General features: G+C 33.5%; 1 protein-coding gene across 1 annotated transcript; it reads left to right on the forward strand.

Annotated features, from left to right (window-relative positions):
* Positions 1-1,015: 1,015 nt before the first annotated feature.
* Positions 1,016-21,717, forward strand: RCN2 (Reticulocalbin 2, EF-hand calcium binding domain; the record flags this gene model as incomplete). The annotated part of the gene is made up of 7 exons (XM_035731872.2): positions 1,016-1,606; positions 2,803-3,092; positions 5,300-5,626; positions 10,712-10,877; positions 15,427-15,622; positions 17,021-17,131; positions 21,189-21,717. 7 exons carry the CDS (start codon positions 1,016-1,018, stop codon positions 21,359-21,361), a joined length of 1,854 nt encoding a protein of 617 aa, XP_035589629.1. The 3' UTR covers positions 21,362-21,717.
* Positions 21,718-22,989: the final 1,272 nt, after the last annotated feature.

A 22,989-nucleotide genomic window follows, 5' to 3' on the forward strand; every position in this document is an offset into this window, starting at 1 on the left:
TTTTACAGAGTTTCCAACTCCAAGAAAGATAATTGGGAGAGCGTCAGTTCTTTGTAATATATTTTCAGCTGAAAGTAAGACTATCAGGTGTCAGCGTTCTATCAAACCGTTAGCTTGTGTGTGATAGGCTATCCTTCGGAACCGTGTAATTAATAAGAATTTAGTAAGAGAGTGGAAAAGTCTGAATTCAAACCAGGGTTCTTAGTCTGTAGTAATGGTTGGAGGGTAACCGAATTTTTCTACCTATCGTTTGATTAGGGCACAGGACAGTAATATCAACAGTAATATATTTGACTGGTACTGCTTGCGGTCATTGGGTGAGACGGTTCACACACGTCACGAGACACGATCATTCAACTAATTATATTAAATGTCCTACTAAATCAAGCTGGGCGTGGTTGAAAAGGGTGTCAGGGGTTGTGAAAGTGCGTGAGCGATATTTCCCACATCTGACCACTTAAGATTTTCGTCAGCTTACACAAGAATTTGTCCACTTCATTAAATCTTTGTTCATACCAGGCCATTAAAGTCGTTCTCCCATTGTTAGAACATTGACCGTATTAGATGTTTAACTTCGAATCCCGCGGGGGGCGGGATCATGGATGCGCACTGCTGAGGAGTCCCATACTAGGACAAAACGGCCGTCCAGTGCTTCCAGGTTTTCAATTGTGGTCTAGCTTCAACTGACTCATGATTTCAACCTGTGAAATTTACTAAAATCTCCACAAAACTCATTCTGATAATAAACTATTTGTCAAAATTTGTTTTTGTTGCAAAAAATTCACCTCCATTGGACTAATTAATCATATTATAAGCAGCATTGTCATGACAATCAAGTCTCACTAACAGTTTCTTGAATTTCATTTGCTGAAATTATTTCAGTTTAAAAAAATATGATTTGCTGTTGCATACAACCAATCAAGTAGAAGTATAACTTCATTTCCTTAGATAAACACTTAGTTCTTACTCTCTAACTGACATTTGTGATTCAAAGTGTATCTATAAAATAGTCTGTATGGCATCTAGAGAATTATCGACTGTTGAGATTGTGAATATTGAACAATCAAATGAAAGGAATCGTGAGCCACGTTGGGAACCAGATGAGGAAGGTATTGGTGCAGGAGGTGTCATACTGTTCATTCTCATAACTATCCTATTCATTTGTACATTTCCAATAACAATATTTTTTGCAATTCGTACAGTCAAAACATACGAACGAGCTATTATTTTACGTTTTGGTCGTTTGAAACGATCTGGTGGAAAATATGTTTTAGGTGCTGGATTACAATTTGTCATGCCATGCGCAGATCAAATGATTCGCATAGATTTGCGTACAAAGACTGTGAACATACCACCACAAGAGATATTGACAAGTGATGCAGTTACTGTCGGTGTAGATGCTGTTGTATTCATGCGTGTGATTGAACCAGCTGCCGCTTTATTAAGAGTTGAAAATGCAGCCAAATCAGCTGAACTACTGGCAGTTACTGCGTTGCGTTCAGTACTGGGAACATATGAATTATCTCAATTATTGACAAATCGTGACCAGATTGATTCCAAGCTGGCCATTTTACTGGACCAGGCTACAGGTGAATGGGGAATTAAGGTAAAAAAAAAGCCAAGTCATTGCTTGTTTATTTATTGTTTGGTTTACTAATATTTGAAATTTAATACCAATCCGAATTATCTTATCAAACGAGTTAACACGAATGACTTTAGTTTCCTCACTGTTGCTAAATAGTCTTCAAATAGAATAACTGTTTCCTTTTAATTCTACAGTTATTGTTCATTCTTCACCTGGTCAAAGTTATCAGGAGAACCAGCTGTACAAAATTCTTCAAAAAACTTAAAAGCATAATGAGTCTCATTAAATAATAAAGGAAATGAGTTTTCTACTTGTTTAAATTAAATTCTTGCTATTGTTTGAATTATCTACTATTTGTTCACTTTCAGATTAACCGGACTTTTAAAATGTAAACAGAAATAGGTCCACAACTGTCTTATTACCATATCAGATCGTTTTAAGATGTGTTCTCTGATCTGGCTGATTGATCTCAATTTCAGATTGCCATAGTAACGTTCGTTTTATTGTTGAATAGTGCGTTATTTGTACCATGATTCTGGTAATAACGTGAATGAGCTATCGACTTTTTATACTGATATTATTAATCCTAGACAGTTTCGTGCCATAAGTGTATGGGTAAGAAACTTATCACGCTGAAATTTAGTAGCGACTCTTGACCAAATTTATCCGTGTTCAATCTAGTGATCAAAGAAGTAAAAGAATTAATCAGTTTATTCAATATGAAAACAAATTGAAATATAAGGTGACTTTTGCTGACAAGATTAAGCATTTGTATTCGCACATACGTTCGAATCTGGTAGTCTGTTTATTCAACTGACAAGATAAAACATCATTTCATTTTATTTCTGGAGGAGCATATATATATATATATATATATATATATATAACAGTCAACACACGACCTATTACGAATTGTGATTCCTTCAAATCATTCCCATCCATCTAACTTCAGAAATGTGGGGTCATTTAGACCGGAGAAAACCTGGAAAATATATCAATCAATAGAATTTATTCCAAGTTGAAGGGCTAGACAAGCATGGCACAAGTTATTGCCAAATGATCTGTTAGTGTTAAATAATGATTATAAAATTTTGATAGCTAATGATTCAGTGTAAAATGTAACATGAATTTCAATGCCATAGATTTTAACTCTTCAGTTAACATCATGTGTCGTTTGCTTATTTGTTACTGTCCGTTAATATTTTTAATAACTGTAGGTGGAACGAGTTGAAATTAAAGACGTTTCATTGCCTCAAGAAATGCAACGAGCCATGGCGGCAGAAGCACAAGCTGTTAGAGCTTCTAAAGCTAAAGTGATAGCAGCACAAGGTGAATTAGAAGCATCGTCGACATTACGAAAAGCTGCTGAGGAAATGGCTAGATCACCAACTGCCTTACAATTACGTTATTTACAAACATTGGCCACGATCGCAACAGAACAAAATTCAACAATTGTATTTCCGTTACCCATAGAACTACTTCAAAGTTTCTTATCAAAGAAACAATCGTAATTGATGCTCTATTATTTTTCGACTGTGTGTACCTATGACCGTATGTAGATCTCCCAATCCATATCTATTGTACCTACTTTCAAGACAATAATCAAGCGAGCAAATTAACACTGATATCTTGCTGTGAAGACTGAACGTTTTTAAATAATTAATCACTGAGAAAAATTTGTGAGCAAATATTATTACTGTATTTTCTTCAAAATCTGAAATATTCGCATAATTATTATGACTTTTATACTGTGGTACTGTACATTTCTACAGTATTTGCATCAGGGATTAACAACAACGTGAAAATCACTAAGAAACGAAGACGCACTAGTTAGCTGGTTTTTCTAGCTCTAAAACTTCTCAGATAGTAACCGCTGAAGCCTAAGATAAATACCACTAAGTCAGGCTAGATGCACTCCAGCATGAAGCCAAGTGCACGCTTCACTATATATTTATATATACACCAATTACTCTCTGTTTTCGTTCTATTCTCTTCGATCTTCTAAACTTTCTACCCACAGACGTTTCACGTTCGAGTGATGATACATACTACTTATATCTGATTACATCTGTGGGACACACCACATTATATGTTTTTCGCAAATACAATTTTTGTTCATGTATGCAGTTATTGTTTTTACTAATTTACCTTATTCAAAAGTACATCTACCATATCATCTGGTCATTATTATGCAGAAAATATTTTTACTTTCAATTGGTCGAATCGAATATCAACATTTTGGGATGTTGATAAGTAAAGCGAGAGTTTTTCAACTTTAGATTCTTATTTTTACGTGGTATAGATAACATTATTGGATCGTTTGTTCTTTTGTCGGATCAGTCAACGGATATCATGGATTTCTTTTTTTGATTTTGATTTAATTCGGTTAAAAATCTATATCGAGAGTCTTTAGGTATCAATGCCAATAATTTCATATTTTGGGTGGAATAGAAATTCTTTACATAAGATGTTAGGTGTTTGGTCCTCTCTTATTACTACTACTTAATGATATTGACAGGAAACTTCTCAAGTACCAATTTTTATTTGCTTTCTTTTCCTGATGCTCAGTATGATCATTCGGTTGTTATTACATCAATTTCGCCAAGAATAAGCTATGGAAGCAATGTTCCAAGGTAGCAATTGGTATATTTGTAATGTGCATTTATTACTTTACATTGTTACCTAACTGTAGGTTTCTATTCATATTTTTAAGAAACCCACTAATGACATTGAGTGATGATAATTTTAAATCATAAATTTTTTGATAATCTGTAAGGTTTTTTACACAATCTAACTACTACTGAACATATATAACTCAGCAACCACATCCTCCTTTGTATGACTGGTTGTGAGCCACGCATTTCTTGTCTGAGGAATGATGATAAAATTTGGCTGTTAAAACTGATTTATGTGGATTACAGTTTGAACTTGTTACCTGATCGTTAAGATTTATTTCGTTTAATTAGTAAGCAACCAGTCAACCGTATGTAAACATCTATAGAAGTATGTAGCATACCTTCAACGATAGTATCTAGCTACATTTAATGCTTTTTATTTTCATGAAATCAGAATGGGTTAGTGTACCTATTAGGTACTATATTTACACATTTCATCATTACCAAAGTATCTTTGATCTTAAAAGTCCTTGCGGGCATCCGTGAAATAGAAGAATTCTACCATACACAGTATCCAGTGAACAAAATGTCTGTCGAAAAGTGCGCAGTTAAAACCACTAGACAGTCGCCTACATGAAACTGATCTCGATAATAATGCAATCTTCTTGATTCGTTACAGAAAAGTGAACTGCTTGTTACTTTACTGTTCCATTGGGAAGCTACAAATTCTAAACTACCTCAGTTCAATGACAATTGAACGCTCGGAACCTGGACAATACAACAAGAAAATGAATTTGTTGGCTTAGCAACTGTTTCTAATGTCAAGAATTATAGATTAACGATTTCTTTCAATATTTACTAACCAATCCAGTAAGAACACGTTTAATTAAACGTAACGTTTAAATTTCAAATGAAGGTACCCGTATTATTATTAAAGTATTTAAAAGGTAGAGAAATAAATTTGGCACAAAATAACCAATTATTGAGCTTAAATTTCACATATTACATTAATTAAAATTGTTTTTTGCCATTGTTGTCAACATATTATCACTGCCCAAAACAAAAAGTTCAAAATGTTATCCCTAAACTACCTAATTAGTATACTTCAAATAGTCTCTTGTTTAAGTGATTTTGAAAATATCAATGTGAAATTCGATAACTATTTACGTCCAGATGAACCTGATCTTCATATGTTAGATGACTCTAATTATCAAGGTCATGAACATTATGATGATTTTGGACAACATTACAGTGAATATGACCACGACCTAGTTACTGGTTCACATGAATATTCACAAAAATTTAAAGAATTAGATCCAGAAGAAGCAAAATTACAATTAGGAAAATTATTCCATAAAATCGATATTGACAATGATTTAAAAATTGATAAAGAGGAGTTGAAAGGTTGGATTATTCAGTCGTTTATGTGAGTTGGTTAAACCTTTATCGACAAAATATTTATTTAATGTTTGAATTCATGAGTCAATTGAAGCTAGACCACCACAGAAAACCTGGAAGCACTGGACGGTCGTTTCGTCCTACTAAGGGACCCCTAAGCAGTGCGTATCCACGATCCCGCCTCGTGAGGTTCGAGCCCAGGACCTATCAATTTTGTCCGCGAGTGCTTACCCTCTATACTACTGAGCCGGCATACAACGGAATCGTGAACGCTCACTCCTGAGGAGTCCCATACTAGGACGAAACGACCGTCCAGTGCTTCCAGGTTTTTCATGGTGGTCTAGCTTCAATCGACTCATGAATTCAACTGTTAAATTACTATAATATCCACAAAACTTCTCTCTGTTTAAAAATATTTATTGTCGGTCGTAAAATACATAAAACATATATGTACACTATTAAGGAGTACCAAACTCTGACAAAAAGTATTTTCATATCAAAACAAATATCACAAACAGACTAACTAAACAATAATCACATGCTCATCGTCGAAAAGCGTGAAGATTGACTCTTTAAGTCGTAGTGTGAACTCATGACTAATGGAGTTCAAATGAGTCAACAAGTAGTGCAGTTAATCACCCATAAGTTTGAATGACATTTGAGTTATATTTCAAACTGACTGATGTCGAAAATGTGAACTTTTTGACTTTAATATAGTAATATAAATGTGGTACACTCACCATAACAGCTGAAGGTTCTGTGTTTAATCTGGTAACAGATAGTATTTGAAAAGTGATTAATAGTTCCAAACTAAGACAAAACGGCTTTCGGTGGTTCCAGGTGCTCCATAGGGCAGCAGGTGTTATCCTATGACAAGAACTATTTTAAATTAAATTAAGCTCCTAACACCATACAACTAGAATTATTTTCTAAGTCGTAGAATACTCATAACCTGCAGTCAACTGAAAACATTTTCAGCTTCAATATGATAATAAAGTCTTCAAATTATACTATCATTAGTCAAGAGTAAACAGACTTAGCCATTTTGATTTAATAATAGTAGACTAAGGCTGTTCAGTAAAGTTCATTGGTAAAAAGTAATCAATTAGTCAATTCTAAAACGATTTTGATTTAATTCTAATCTATGAAAAAAATTAATGGGGATCGAGTAACCAAATCATTATACAATAAATAGAAGCTACCTTGGAGTTAGATAATTTTATTTTTGTATGTACTCTTGTCTTTGGATTTTCTACTGACTGTCGAATAACGAGTTTTTCATCAACGGCAACTAAATTATCAGATCTAACTTAGCTAAAGAATATATCTGATTTAGACCACTCAGTCTCTATATACGTTGATTAAAATGTCTTCCATAAATTCTATGTAAAACTGTTCTCGACGAAGGATCCTACAAAACACTCACATTATTTTATAAAAATAGGTCTAGGAAGCATGTAAATTCGAGTAAAATGAAACTTTATTCATATCAGAGAGGTTTTAAAACTTTTTTCTATCAACTTTCTTGACCCAATGAGTTCTTAAACTGGGGAACATAGGTGACAGAGATTTTTTTCTTTTAAAACGTTTGACTGAAGTTGGCAAGATAAAATTACCAGTATTTATTTAGATAGTATTGCTTGTATTTGGATTATTTCCAATATTTATTAAGTATCATTTGGAAAACCTTCAAGATCGGGAGACCAGTTTATGATAAGCGTGTCCTCCAGCGAATACAAAATGTCTTGAAACGTATCAGAATCAATAGTATTCAGGTATTAACAAGTGATTGGTTTAAGGATGGGTATTTTTAATGCTGTACCGAGAGAATATAACTCTTAGAGTTGACCACATGTATAGTAATACAAATTGTCACCAATAATATAAGGTTAGGTTCAATCTATATTGGGAATATCAGTTTGAGACGGATGATCAAAAAATACAAACTTCAAAGGTGATCAAAGTAATAGATATCTATTAGATTGAAAACCGACGAAAACCTCGAAATATATCACAGCTGTTTCTTCCACCATCGTGGCCTCATAAAACATAAATTCCAAAGCTCACTGGTCACATAACAAGACCGAACGACTGAGTTACAATTTAATGGTCCACAATTTTACCTTCACCTGGCTCACTATATGGCATAATTGTTATTTGATATCATCAGTGATTGTATATCACACAAGAATGACTACACAGGTTACTCAGTCCCACTAAAACTTAGAAAAATGTATTTTGAATTCATTCATTATAAAGTATATAATTATCACTAACCGACTGGCAACATAGGAAGATGACCATGTTGTATCACTGTGTAATGTATCGTAAAATTATGTTATCGGTCTCTGTATTTCACTCAACCGAGTGTTGTTTTCATATCTAACAATGCATGCACACAGGATTGCAGTATGAACACTATTCAGTCTTACAAATACTGAAGCGTCAAAGAAAACTAGGATAATCACATCGCTCAAATAGACCCTAGTTAAGTATTATTAATATCTTTTCCCAATACTTGTGCTAAGTTTATTAAAATTAAATTTAAAAAGAATTAATTTGTATCATCTTACTTAAACAAGTCAATTTGTGGTGTATGAGGAACAATTCAGGCAACGAGTTTCGGTTTGCACTATCAAGTATTTTTAAGATGTTTTCCAGGTTATTTTGATAATGTTGCATTCTGAGAGCTGAATGGTTTAATTAAGAAGCTTTCGTTGCCATTCTGTCCAGAATCATCCATTCCTACTGCATGCGCAAATCTTATTCTTAATAATTATCCAAGAAATACCAAGGCAAGCTGTTTTAATAAGTTCGTTTGTGATTAATTGTCCCCGTAGGTTGCGTCATCTTTATGTGCCTTGAAATTGTTTATCTCCAACCATTTGATTGGTGTATCATTTCCTCAAGGATTAATGAACTGACTCTATACCTATATGTTCACTAATCACAGATTAATCTGAATGGGATACTTCTAGCGATTCTTTGACACCACTTGGATTTCGTTAGTCCGGAATTTTCACATTTTCTCTATCAAATTTGTGGCTGTAGACGTTTACGTGTATTTTGTATAAGTGATAATATATATGTATATTCATGTAACATACGACATTCAGATGTTATCATTGTTACAATACTATTCATCTATTGGGTTCCAATCTGATAGTCTATATTTTTAACTTATATAAGTTTACAATGCACTATGGCCATCATTCTATGCAATCACTGGGCTAAATGTGAAATTGGCTTCAAATTAATATTTCGAGATATTCATTCCAAGGTTACGGAGATTATCGATAGTTTTGTAGCGGTTATATTAATCTAAACTGTGCAACTCACTTATGATATACCTAATAATATTTTCTAAATTGACTAGAAATTTGAAATTTGAACCAAAATCTATGAGAAGTTGTAATTTTTTCAAGTTACCTCCCCGCTATGTTCGGGGGATTGAGTTATCGCCTTTGACTATAGGACAGTGAAAGTCAACAACACAACAACCGGACAATTCAAGGTAATCCTCTGAGTCCCAGCCGTGCTAATTAGATGAAAAAGATCAGATTAAGACAGGAAAATATATAGTTCCACAAGAAGCCCGGAAGAACGAACAACAAGCACACAACACATGCATACTTATAAAATACAAAAATGTCTCTGAAAAACGCGATAAAATAGCGTACGAAAAAAGAGAACCAGTAACTTTTAAGGTGAAAATGAGAAATTCATATTTTTATAATTAATTTGCAAAAATGAAAAGTTAACCTAGTGATTTCTAGGAATCTAGTATCCCCACACTCACAGGTTATTCCTGAACTGTGTCCGCCAACTTAATTTCAGTTAGTGAGAGAACTGTTTTTCATTTGTTTGGTGATCAATCCTTCGTTTGTCTATCAACATATTCATTTCAATGCGTAGTAATTACACATATATATAACTGAAATGTCACATATTGAAACCAAATACTTCTGGTAAAATGAAAATCAATATTTTAATTTTTTGAATTTTGTCAATACAATTTCTTTTGGTTCGGACCTAAAGCCCATATTCCTCAATGGGATAGATACTATAATGGGAGAAATAAACTGCAGTTATTAGTGGTAACGCTCCTGATTCGAGCATCTGACTATGAGGTTAACACTTTTGGGGAGTAGCACTTTCCTCAAGATTGAAGATACCCCTGGTTAGTAAGACCTCACTGTCATAAAACCTTTGTCAAAAAGAACTATCCATTAACTGACTTCTAAAATCTAACGTATATCAGTTTGATCTGCTCTCATATATCAAAGATATAATTTTGACATCATTTTAGAGTTCATAAAAATCATATAAATCCTTAGTCTCTTAATGATGAATTTGTAAACTGTTTTGTTTACCAATTATGGAATACATTGAAATGAGAAAGATCAATGATAATTTGGGTAGGTTATTCTAAACTGATTATCGTTTTAGCATTGTAGTAGTTTTCGTCGAATAGTATTTATATCTTACTCTTCTTTAGATCAAACTATACGCATTCTATCAAGTTTAGCTATTTTCATAGATTACGATTATTCACTAGAACTTCGATGAATTCATCTAGAAGAAAGTTATCTAAGATTTATGTATTTTATCGATAAAGTCAGTAATAAGTTGATGTGTCAGTCGGTTCTGTAGTTGTTTATCCATTAAGGTTTATAAGTTATGGTATATAACGATATTATCATTTATTTCTTTGATGAATTAAAACAAAAATCATTCATATTTTTTCTATTTTCTCTAGTTCGACGGTTTTAAGGAAGGAAAATTTACCAAAATAAAGATATAAGGAACAAAGATAACCATTATTTGAAGAATAATTTGTCTTTAATTAAGTGTAAAAGCATAAATATATTTCGTAGTTCACATCATGATCTGACTATTGCTTTACAATTGTGGAAAACCAAGAAGCATTAAACAACTAACTCATCCTCGAAGAGGACTCTGTGGCAGCTTTGATTTATGGATTTATTTTTATATTGACTGATAAAAACATCAATAAATAAAGTGGGAAAATAATCTAGATTTTACTAGTTCTTTTTAAGGCTTTCTTTACCTATCATATTCATTCTGTTATCTTTTTACATGTATTTATCAGTTCCCTTGATCTTGAAGCGTCCAAACCACGTTTTAAAGAATATGATGCCAATGGTGATGGTCAAGTTGCATGGTCTGAATATACAAATAAAATTTATGGTTACACAGCTCAAGAGTTAGAAGATTTTCGTAAAGATAGTAAGAATGATACAAAATTATTTATCCAGGTAAAATGTTTACTTTGTTTGTACATCTTGTACGTTACTAAGTTAAGGTTATTGTAAATAAAATTATTTGTAAATTTGTATTTCTAACATATAGATAATACTTGTTAAACCTTTTTTTTAACAATACAATTTAAGGTGGTTAGTTTTAATGGAATAATTTATGAGAATAAGTAGCCCAATTGCTTTTATTTGTTCTCTTGTAATGGCATGACCTGACAGATATAGATGTTTTGAGAAACAGAAGTATTTTACTAATGATAATTAAATAATAACCCCTGAACATAATAAATGAAAAACTATATGTACCTTATAAATAGCATTTAATTTTGTATATTATATAAATAGATAATAAAAAAAATGACTTCTTGTTGTTGTTACGAAATCTATTACGATTGTCCAAAATACTAACAGATAACAATTCTAAACATGTAGCTAATTTTATGTACTAAAACGTTTTGCAAATAACTTTGTATAAATTAAAGAAAGTATTTGTCATGAACTGATATGAGCTAGGTATAATTGTGGGAACCTGGACGTACTACACAGATGTTCTACTGCATCACAGCGAGCACAATACATTTGAATTGAAAATGTTTGCTCTAATGGTTTGCAATACCTACTTCAATCAACTCTATATAATAAGACCCTTATCCAATGCTACTATTAAGTGATTCACTCACTCTTGAAATCGTTAACTTCATAGCTTACTGAAATAGCTCATTGGAAATTAGGGAAACCGATCGTGAACCACTCACTTACGCCTTTTACCCCTAATGGAGGATCGTAAACTGTCCAACAGTATTCTCCATCCAACTCTGTCCTGGGCAATCCTTTCTAGTTGCTGCGATCATGAACCAAGTCACTTGTAATTGTGATCATTATGAAGAGGCTGGGGAGTACTAAATTAAGACTAGTAGTTTTTGGTTATCTTCAGACTTTAATATCTTCATTCATTCGTTTTTCAAGTGGCTGTTTCTAGGGTCATTCTTATGATTTGAACTTTTAATTTTAATACAGAGGGAAGTTTTATGGTTTGATAACACCTAATACCAACAAACATGGTAGAGGGTACGTCTGAATTCAGTAGCATTGAATTAAAAGAAAGCCTATCTGAAAAGCTTCAGATTTGATTAATGTGACCAGCAAATGGTTACTTTTCCTTGTATCTCATAACGTGTAAAAACCACGTCATGTTGGTTTTTTCTGGTTTTGTGTAATAAATCTCCAGTCCACTTTTTTTAGTCTATTGAAGTATTCATAAGATTATAGTCAAATAACTATATCACAAAGTTTAGCGAGGAAGTATAAACAATGAACAAACATGATGATGTTGTGGGAAGATTATAATACCGATTTACATAAATGTAAACGGTGATAATAATAATAATAATTTGTGTAACTTCTACGAAATGTGTGTAAATCAAAAGGCATGTACAACTAATAAACTAGCACTGGATTATAGTGTGAATGGAGTAAGGTAATTAAAAAAAATTTCACAAGAAATAAGTGTGCTAGAGGGACTAAATGAAATGAAGTTAGATCAAAAACAATACTGAATAAAACCATAGAGGTATGAGAAGTAATTAAAGGGAGGGAAATATTTTCAAACGCAAAATCAGTTAAATGAGATGAAAATACTAACAATAGCAGTAGATAAAGACCACGATAAAAACAAGGACAAGACATACTTCTTTTGCACACAAAGTTCAGGCTTCATTTGGCGGACAAAAAGGGCTCTCGTTGTTTTAAGGAGTTGGATAAGAACGAATTATAATTCATTTTTGTATTGTTTGTTTAAATCTTTCCATTGATGTTTAGGACTGTAACTCATCAGTCTCTTATAGAAATATGTGCATCCTATGCGGATTGTCCCAATATCACCTTGAATCACAAGCCTTATAAGCATCGATAGGCTGTTTTATCCTAATAAGGAACTTCTGTACAATCACCCCAGGTTTCATTTTGTATGAATCTTGTCACTTGTGATTCATTTATTAGTCAAAGGAAAGACTGGTCATCCAAACGATCTGTCTAAAGAAAACCTAGATGGAAACGAGAGTACTTTAGCACTTATAGTTATTGTTTAGTCCCATACGAACGTAGTTTGATAAAGAGGCTATTCGATAAGGTTGAGTGTATCTGTACAACTGAAAATATTGAAACTGCTACACGAAACATTGGCACCAAATGAATGTGCATTAAAATTCGTAAATCGATGGAAAACTTGCGGTATTTTAAGATCTAATATGTCTCTAGCACTTGAAAAGTCTATTTAACTCACTCTACCATTTAGAGTTCAGTCATTTAGTCTTGTGTTGAAATGAAGGCTTAACTGGGCTCTCAATAGAGCATTCTATACAGCTATTGTCATTATTATTATTGGAAGAAAATCTATGCTTCACCAAGACCCAAATGGTATCTAAACGATTGCATCACAGCTCATTATGTTAATTTATCTCTATGTTTGCATGGATACATATGGATAAACAGGAGTAATCGTGATTTACGAATCAAGGTGGCTGGGTTTTGTAACGCCTTGGACATACGTAAGTCCGAATTCTCCTGTGTTTATGAACACTTTGTACGAACACCAAATCTGTCTTGGTAATAGTCATTTCATATCCAGAGTTATGTGATTCATATCACTGTTTTTTGTATTGTCATGACTTTTATTTTTATGTATAAACGCCCTAACGACTTACAATGAGATCAGAATTTTGAAAGGTAATAGCCCAGTACATCACACAGTTGAAAAACCACATGCGAAATTATTCTGTATGTTAGACATTGTCGTTTTATCAAGTTATCTACATTTGTCAAAGTGTCTAAACGCGTTAACTTCGAAAAAGGCAAAATTTTAAATGTTGATAATTAATGTAATTTGTAGTGATTTGGGTTGTCACTTTGTTAGCATTTTTGAACGAATTTTAATAAACCTTGGTTGGCATATGTACACCCTCTGAGGATTGCCTTGATGTAGCCATTATACCACAAGTTTATATAGGACAGATGGTATGTGCCCAGTAGTGGAATCAAAAATAAGCGTTTCGTCCTATATGGCACTTGACAACCGAATTTACCTGAATTCTAGATATGGTGTCTGTCCAGTCAGAAATATTAACAGAGGGATAACCCAAACCATAACAAATTCAAACAAATTCATTCCCGTTTCCCAAGTGAGTGACTAACTAGAATCTGAAGTTAAGTAAACAACGAGTCAAATGTTTGAAACCAATCCTAAATGGGAAATCAACATTAGGATGCAGATATATCCAACTGACGAGTCCCAAGTAGGACGAAATGCGCTTCATAGTTTGTATTACTGAACACATTCCACTTACTCTTTAATAATGAATAATTATTAACTTTTCAGTTGATGAAGTTAAATTCAAATCTCAACAATAGACATGTCTAATCATGCTTTATTCCCTATAAATAAGTCATCTATTAGATAAGTCAAATTGGGATTCTGCAAATGTCCACGCTTATGTGCTCTATTTATCGATATTATGCGATTATCGATCCATTATAAGTATGTGTTACTTATAAATTACACTTTACATACTTTCACGTAATTATCTTTATAACACTTAGAAAGCACGGCAAATGTTTTTTTATAAAAGACACTTAACTACAGCTTCCTCTCAAAAATTTCATGATTAATTTCTTTCGGTTTTAGATTTAGATATATGCGACTATGACATAAATTTCAAAATAAATTAATTTGATCAAAAATTAAAATACAAAAGTAATAGCTGAAATTAAGAGAGCATCCAACAATGAACTCTTTTTATCTTTGGCTTAGTAATTCAAGTAACTAACCTCCAGACAACTGATCTTTATCTATTTCAACTAAAGATAACCTAATAGGGTTTCAAGTTTTCCAACAAAAGTGTAACTGAAAGATGAGTTGAAGGGAGTTTGTACTTCTTGAATGAATTATCATGATAATAATGATAATTCTGAAATAGTTCCTTGGAATCTTGAAGCTATATATATAACTACAGACTGTTAAAAGAATATTTCTCGTTCAAACATATAGTTTGATAACAAATTTTTGTAATGACGATTATTAACTGAATTGCAGAGTTTTATATTCCATGTTTGTCCAATTCAGACACAGATATAGACACATTGACTATGTTCTTGACTAACCAGCTACACCAATTAGAAGAATTAGAGTGACTAGGAATCTGTAATTGACAGACTGAATAAAGTGATTGCAAGTCATAGGTACATAAACATCTATCCTTCTGACTTATACAATGACATATGAACTTAACTAAGTGACATCCTCCAACAGCCTCCCTTGTTGACAATCTCTCACGCACCGTTTGATTTTGAAGCAGAATATGAATACAGGCACTTATTATGTCTGGTCTCACCCAGCCTGTCAAATAGTAAACCACAACAAAAAGTCTACTAACAGTGGTATTTTGCTTACACACTAAAGCTAGTGTGGATTTGGTACATATGTTCAAATTTGCTTAGAAAAGTCTCATTGTTTCTTAATTCCTGTTTTTCTTATTTGTTTGAATAAATTAACTAGTCTTTAGATGAGGAAAAATTAAAGTTCGATTCAGCTGATCAGGATAAAACTGGTTACTTAAATGAAACAGAATTTGTTGCATTTGAACATCCTCATAATTATCGTCATATGGCACCGTATGAATTAAAACATACTTTAAGGGATTTCGATAAAGATAAAGACGGATTTATTAATGAACTGGAATACTTAGGCGATGGTAAGTAGCATACAAATGAGCAATAATAATAATAATAATAATGATTCTACGAACATTATTGAGCAGATAAGCATTTTATCAAATGTTATTCAGTCTGTAAAACACTTTCTATCACAGACTAAAATCTTGTAAACTAACGAAAAATAGAAGGCGTTGTACAGCTGTTCCATTTTAGTTCGAGACACTTCCACAGCATGGTTTCGAAATTCATGCAATGAATCCAACTCAAAGGATTTTGATATTATAGCGAGCACAACACTACTTAATTACTGGCTACAAATAGAACAGTCCACACTTTTAAGTCAACTGGGATTATACTCTACTTCTTATGAAATCCCATTAGTGAATATATGCCTTATTATTGATTAAGTTAAATCCACATGTCTTGAATTCAATGGTCAATGGTAACTATAGTTATTATGTAAACAATTGGTTTGTTGAAAATCATGAATTTTCTAGGTTCAACCTCATGTGAGGTTATGTGAGCACTACAGTAGTGTCCCAAACTAGGAGAGTACTGCTGATCATCCCCTATGGGTTGTATTGGTTTCATAAATGATTTCTGTTCAAGATTAAAACGACCTTAAAGCAAAACAAATAGTCACAAACCACACTAATATATGTGTCCTTAATTGTTTTTTTAATTGATCTGTTATTAATGGAATTCACATCCGTAACGTAGTTTATTGGATAACTTTATTTACTATGTTCATCACATAGGATTATACTTCACAATATTTACAGTTACTGTTTCATTGATACGCATGTTAAATACCATGGTGTATCACTCACTGTTGTTATTGTCATTGGCAAATGTTTAAGTCCTGAAAGTACTGATGAGCTTTATTTAAGCGTTATCCTAAAAAGTTTAGGAGCGATAGATTTTTTCCTTATATAAACAACTTTGCGATAAACATAAGAGTAATATCAGCACTAAGTGATCAATGCCATGTTTTCTACTTCCTAGTACGAACGAAATTCGTTCCTTCTTTATTTACCAAAAAAGGAACTGACAAATTCTTTGATGAAATGTCAGCATCATAGTAATTATGTAAGAATATATATCAGTTGATCGTCTCAGACGTCACTGTTATTTCGTTTCCACACCAAACATTATTTGTTCTCATCCTCTTCTCTTCGATCTTCTTAACCTTCTACCTCCAGGTATTTCACATTCGATTGATGATACAAACTATTTATATCTGGTGACATCAGTAGCACACACCATACTCTTACCAAGGTTAATGATATCACCTGACTGCCAAAAAGAAAATAATTAGAGTGGAAATTCCAATGCATTAACTCCAAACCTACTGATAATTAATAGAGAAGCAAATTTTAATTTATATAAACCACCTAATTATACATTTTTCTAACTGTTATCACTATATTTTTTAGATAAAATGAATAAAGATGCACTCATCATAGAAAGAGAGAATTTTAAAAACTACGACATTAATAGTGATGGAAAACTAGATCCAAGTGAAATGGCATTATGGGTTACACCGGGTGAGTTATAGTGTTTTAATTATGGTCATTAGTACACTGTAACCCTCCTGACTTTACTCCCGGACCCAAGCTCGGATAACGGAGGAGTGTTGGGCATGAGATCAGCAACATTATCCCGAAGAAAACGACCTTACTAAAAAAGGGCTAAGCAAAAAAAACGACTTAAACTACCTAAACTCTGCCCTGAAAGTTGAAGGATCTTCATTGAGAAGAATTATAACGACTCATGGTGATAGCCAAGATTCTTTAGAAAACATGAAATCGATGCCCCTTCTGACAGCGAGAGCAACAATTCACATAGGTACATGGAATGTTCGGAAAATGTGCGATTAGGAGGACCAGTCAAATAGTTGCCGAAATGGAAAGATATAACTTGATGGTACTCACAACAAGTGAAACCCATTGGACCTAAGCTGGACAGTCATCGTTGTATTCTGTTCCCGAGGATGAACATGCTTCGCAAACACAAGGAGCTGGATTGATGCTATTCAAATAAGCACGAGAAGCACTTATGGGATGAGAATCTCATGGACTCAGTGTCATCAAAGCATTCTTCTAAACGAAGAAGGAGGGGATCACAATGAATTTTTCTATTGCTATACACCCACCAATAAAAGCAACGAAGAAAACAGAGATCAGTTTTATGAGAGGCTGCAGTCGATCATAGAGAAGTGTCCATGAATGCACCTGAACATCCTGATGGAAGATTTAAACGCCAAAGTTGGAATGGACAACACCGCCTGTGAACATATCATGGGACGAAATAGACTGGGAGAAAGCAACAAGAATGATGGTAGATTTGCAGATTTATGTGCATTCAACAAAATACAAACAATATACATCACAAACGCGTGCACACAGCTACATGGTTCTTAACAGATTACATTACATAGAAGCACGTCGAACAGATCTGGATCACTAAAAAATTAAGATCAACGAAAGACATGAGAATAAAGAGAGCAAAACTCATAGCTTCAGATCACCACCAGGTCGTCGCCAGGATGAAACTGAAGATAAAGAAGCATTGCACAACGGGAGAAATAGCATTGTAGAGGTTTAATACAGTCTGCCCTCGAGATATTGACAAACTCAACGAATTCAAGATAGCTGTCAACAATAGGTTCCATGCCTTACGAGATCAACTCATAAAGGAAGAAACTATTATGGAGGATAACTGGGAAGGGATCAAAGAAGCGCTAACTCCAACGTATCAGCAGGTGTTGGACCTCAAGAAGCATCGTCATAAAGAATATATCTCTATAGAAATGCCAAACAGCATTGAGGAAAGAAAGAATAAGAAGACAGCAATCAACAACAGTCGAACAAGAACAGAGAAAATCAAGACACAAGCTGAATACACAGAAGTAAACAAGAAATTGAAATGGATCATTAGAGCCGACAAGCAGAAGTAGCTGAGGAAATCGTCAACATCATACGGAATTCATGCGATAGACTACACTTCAAAGTCGTGTATGGAGGACAGATGACAGATGTATTTCAAGCGAGAACCGGTGTCAGACAGTACTGCTTACTCTTTCTCTCTCTATTTCTCTTTCTTCTGGTGTTTGACTGGATTATGAAGACCTTGATATCCGAGGGAATGCACGGAATAAAATTGACAGATTGGATACGGTTCAGCGATTTGAACTTCGCATATGACCTAGCTCTTCTTTTCTATATACACCAACAAATTCAGGTAAAGACAATTGGTGTTTATCTTCCAATATCCTGTCCCTCCATAAACGCAGCACGTATCATTCCTTTTATGATTTACTCGTAATGCCACAATCTCACGCCTTGGCTCCTCAATCTTCTTCTCGACACTATTTATCTCCTGACCTCGGCACCCGACCGGAGACTACTGTTCGGGTCACCTTCGCCAGTTCATTGATATCCATAGGTTTTACGGCGTTTACTAGTTCCAGCTGCTGAGAAACGGTTACAGACACACTCACGATAAAGTTCGATGCAAATAACTCTTCATCCAGACTCTGAAGCGCGTGGCGCAACAACCTGGTAAGCTCCACAGCCAGCACAAGTGGGTCAACACCAACCGGAAACTTCACCAGCCGGGACTTCTGCAGTGCTTCTTCCTCGTACACTGGGCTGTCGAACTCCACGACTGCCTCTAGTGTCGTCTTCCCACCAGCACTATTCAAGCTGTCATGTACAGCTTTCGCCCTGCCTTTCAGCTGCGTCCTCAGCACCACCATCTTCGCCTTAGGCTCCTTCACTTCCACCAACTCCTGCACGGCCTCGAACTCCTTCGGGAAGCCCAGTGCATCTCCATCCTCAAATTCCTTCGGCCATAAGATCTTCATTGTTAGTGGAGGCAGCGACATCAAATGTAGTGAAGGAGGACACAGGTGAGGACAACCGATTGTATTCAGCACAAAAATTACAGTTACTTGATAAAATAGAAAAACCATACTCTAATACTTCATTAGCAAAATGTTCATTAATTGTCTCAAACTTCATCGTCCCTGCATTTCCATACCAATCGCTTTCTGTCCTCGTTCTTCCCTTCTTGATCTTCTCAATCTTCTGCTGCCAGACACTCTATTCCTGACTCGATTTATATACTACTCATGTCGATATAAGTAGCACACACCACAGGGTCACTGAAGTATCTAAAGATTTTACTGGAAACAAATCAGACTCATTCAATAAAAACTATCAATATGATATATTCATTTATTATTATAACTCTTAAAATGAAATTAGGATGCAAATCACTTACTGGATCCTCAACTGTGCAAGAGTGACATAAAGTATCTTCAGATATCCGTTTATCATAAATCAACAAAAAATGTATGACTGATTTCTTCTTTCATTTATTGAATTTGTCACAAGTATACAATAAATAGTATATGAAACCCTGACCATAAGTGACAACTACATTCCCTTTCTTACCAAAAGTGATGCTTAGGAAATTATGGCACATCTGTCGTCATCACATTTTGTGCTGTTGAAGAGATTCTATCTATTTACAATACAATTATTGATGAAAAGTCTTGTAACACTTCAGCTTTTATTTGTAACCTATTTATAACTTATCAGAGAGTAGATGACAAGTTCCTACTTCCAGTATATGAGGTATTTACTTTTGTAAAGTCCACTTTGCATTTGGTCCCATGGAAACATCCAAAATAACATTGTTTAGTATGTACTTTTAGCGAAGAATATCGGTTACTTTAAGCTATATTCTTAATTATCTACTTTGCTTAACCATTTATCATCTAGAAAACTTTATTTCTATATAATTTACAAAGTAGCACTTAGGTGTTCTAATGAATTCTCTTCATAATATACTTACCAAGATGCCAACAAGAATTGAAATAAAAATTTTGAACTCAGAGTCTTTTGTCCATTTCCTATCGCTAATATTGTACTACTCTAACTAATTTCTTCTCAAATTTTGCAGCAATTATGTTAAAAGAATAACTTCTGGTCGTTCACTTACACTTTTCACTATAACGTAATTCATTTCTTGAGTTGTAATTTTTTACAAAAGAAGTAGTACTTGGTGAAATATTAGTTTAACTCTCATCCATACATATAGCCTGGTAATTGCCGACTACACACGAAAATGATGCTACATTTTAGTGAATCGCATCGGTTTAAACTCGACTAAATCTTAAACGCAAACTTTATGGGATTGCATAATCATGGTTAATCCCTGTTCATATGTCCTCACGGAAATAATGCTTTAACAAAAAAATTTTCATACATATATGAGATTTTACAGATCGATCATAACTTCGTTGAAGAGATCCCTTTTATGGGATTTGTTACACAAACTTACTACTTAAACATAAAAAGTAGTATGATTAAAATAAAACAATTTTGTGCATAATTTAATTGGTAGGTTTAAGTAAATGAAGAGTGGATAGGGGTAAAACAAGGATGAAATATCTGTCTAATGGCCACTGGCTTTTAATAGTTGTCCAGATGAAGTCAGTTCACAACAAAAGCCAACCATAGGTTATTGCATATTTTTAAATTCCTAATGTAAATTTAAAGCTTTCAGCTGTTTCTGAATAAATTTTTTTCAAAGGTTTTGACAAAACAGCCACCGATGAAACTGAACATTTATTCAATGAAACTGACAAAGACAAAGATGGTTTATTAACAAAAGAAGAAGTACTTGATCAACATGATTTATGGGTTGGAAGTCAAGCAACTGATTATGGAAGGCATTTAGAGAACTTACCAAAAGATGAACTATAGTCAAAGTGGCTGAGTCACTAATAATTTAAACTGAATATATACTGATCAGTATACTTATTTATGCAAAATAAGGTTTAAATTTTTCCTGAAAAACCGATTCACGATTACTGTTGTTTTGTAATGTTTGGTGTTGATGAAGTTAATAGAATATTCCCACTTAACATTATAATAAACCATGTTAACCATTACCTTTGTGATACTTTATACTGCCTCAACACTAAGTTTATTTAAATGTTAAGTGTAATATTCATGTGTTGAAGTAGTAAATAATACTAGTTCAAATAGAACTAGAGAGTGTTGGTTCTTCTTTGTTAGGAACTCATCACAGTTGTTCAAATCTGAACAAAACACTAAATAAATTAGAAAATATTTCTTTCATTTATCATTAATTTTTTCTCATACAATGTCAGGGTATAAGCTTATAAACTATACTGATCCCCACTAATAAGGTTTATACATGAACGGATCAATATTTAAATACCTCTACTTTTACAGTCTTACAAATAATAAATAAAACAAGTGAAATCATTTCATCAACTCCGAGTTTTAAGAGATCGTAATAGTATGTTAGCTTAACTTATAAATCACCAATTTTGATTAGAATTAGTTCTTCATTACTTAATTTATCTACCTTCACATTAGTAAGTGTAAGTGCAATAAGTGAAAACCCAGGTGGGGAAAACCACTGTATCTTCATAAAATATGAAAACCGTACATTAAATACATGTGCAAATCTTCCTTCAATCGTCCTTTACAGGATTTATGATTCTATCAATTCTGTTGTTATTACAATTGTTCTTTGTTTCCTTTCCTGTTCTCTTCAATTTAATCTTCTTCTGCTAAGCATTCGACTTCCAATTGGTGCTACATACTACTTATATCTATCAACATAAGTAGCGTACACTATTTTATTACTGAGGTAAGAGCACATTAGCTTGACTCATTTTATGATCTTTAAAAAAGACAAACCAGCACTGGTGGCAAGGTGCATTCAAAGTCTGTTGTTTGACCGTCCTATTTTAGCTCATATTGTGTATGGAAACAAAATAATTGTTAAATATTCACTGCTCATAGTGAAGATTTTTGCAACGTTCAATATTGTTATAACTTGTGGTCTTGTGCCATTTTAATTTATAACGTAAATATACCATCAATTAGAGAATAGTGATTTATCGACCGGACCAATGACGCATAAAACCCGTACGGGAAATCTAGAGTCCTTATAGGTCCTGCTTCCTTCATATCCCTGCCTGTTAAGTCCAGAATACCAATCTCAGCCTCTGAGATATGGATCATTTATTTCAAACATACTGGGCTCATATACAAACTAAACAGACCACGTCGTACCACAAAACGGAAAATAACATTTGTACAAGATTCAGACCAAAGTGGCTGTGAATAAGACTGGGAATAACTCAAGAGTGATAAATCGTATAATGAAAGTTCATAGGTCAAAATAAAGGTCATAAGAAAAGGAACATGAATATGAATAGTTTAGTTACTTAACAATTATACAATAAAAATATATGTATAGTATTAGTCCAGAAATAGATTCTGACAGTTACCATTCATTATTCTCATCGGGATATAACAAATACGTATATTATTTATGTCACTTTCAACCACTA

The sequence above is a fragment of the Schistosoma haematobium genome, chromosome 6, assembly GCF_000699445.3.
Source record: "Schistosoma haematobium chromosome 6, whole genome shotgun sequence".
NCBI classification, from domain to species: domain Eukaryota; kingdom Metazoa; phylum Platyhelminthes; class Trematoda; order Strigeidida; family Schistosomatidae; genus Schistosoma; species Schistosoma haematobium.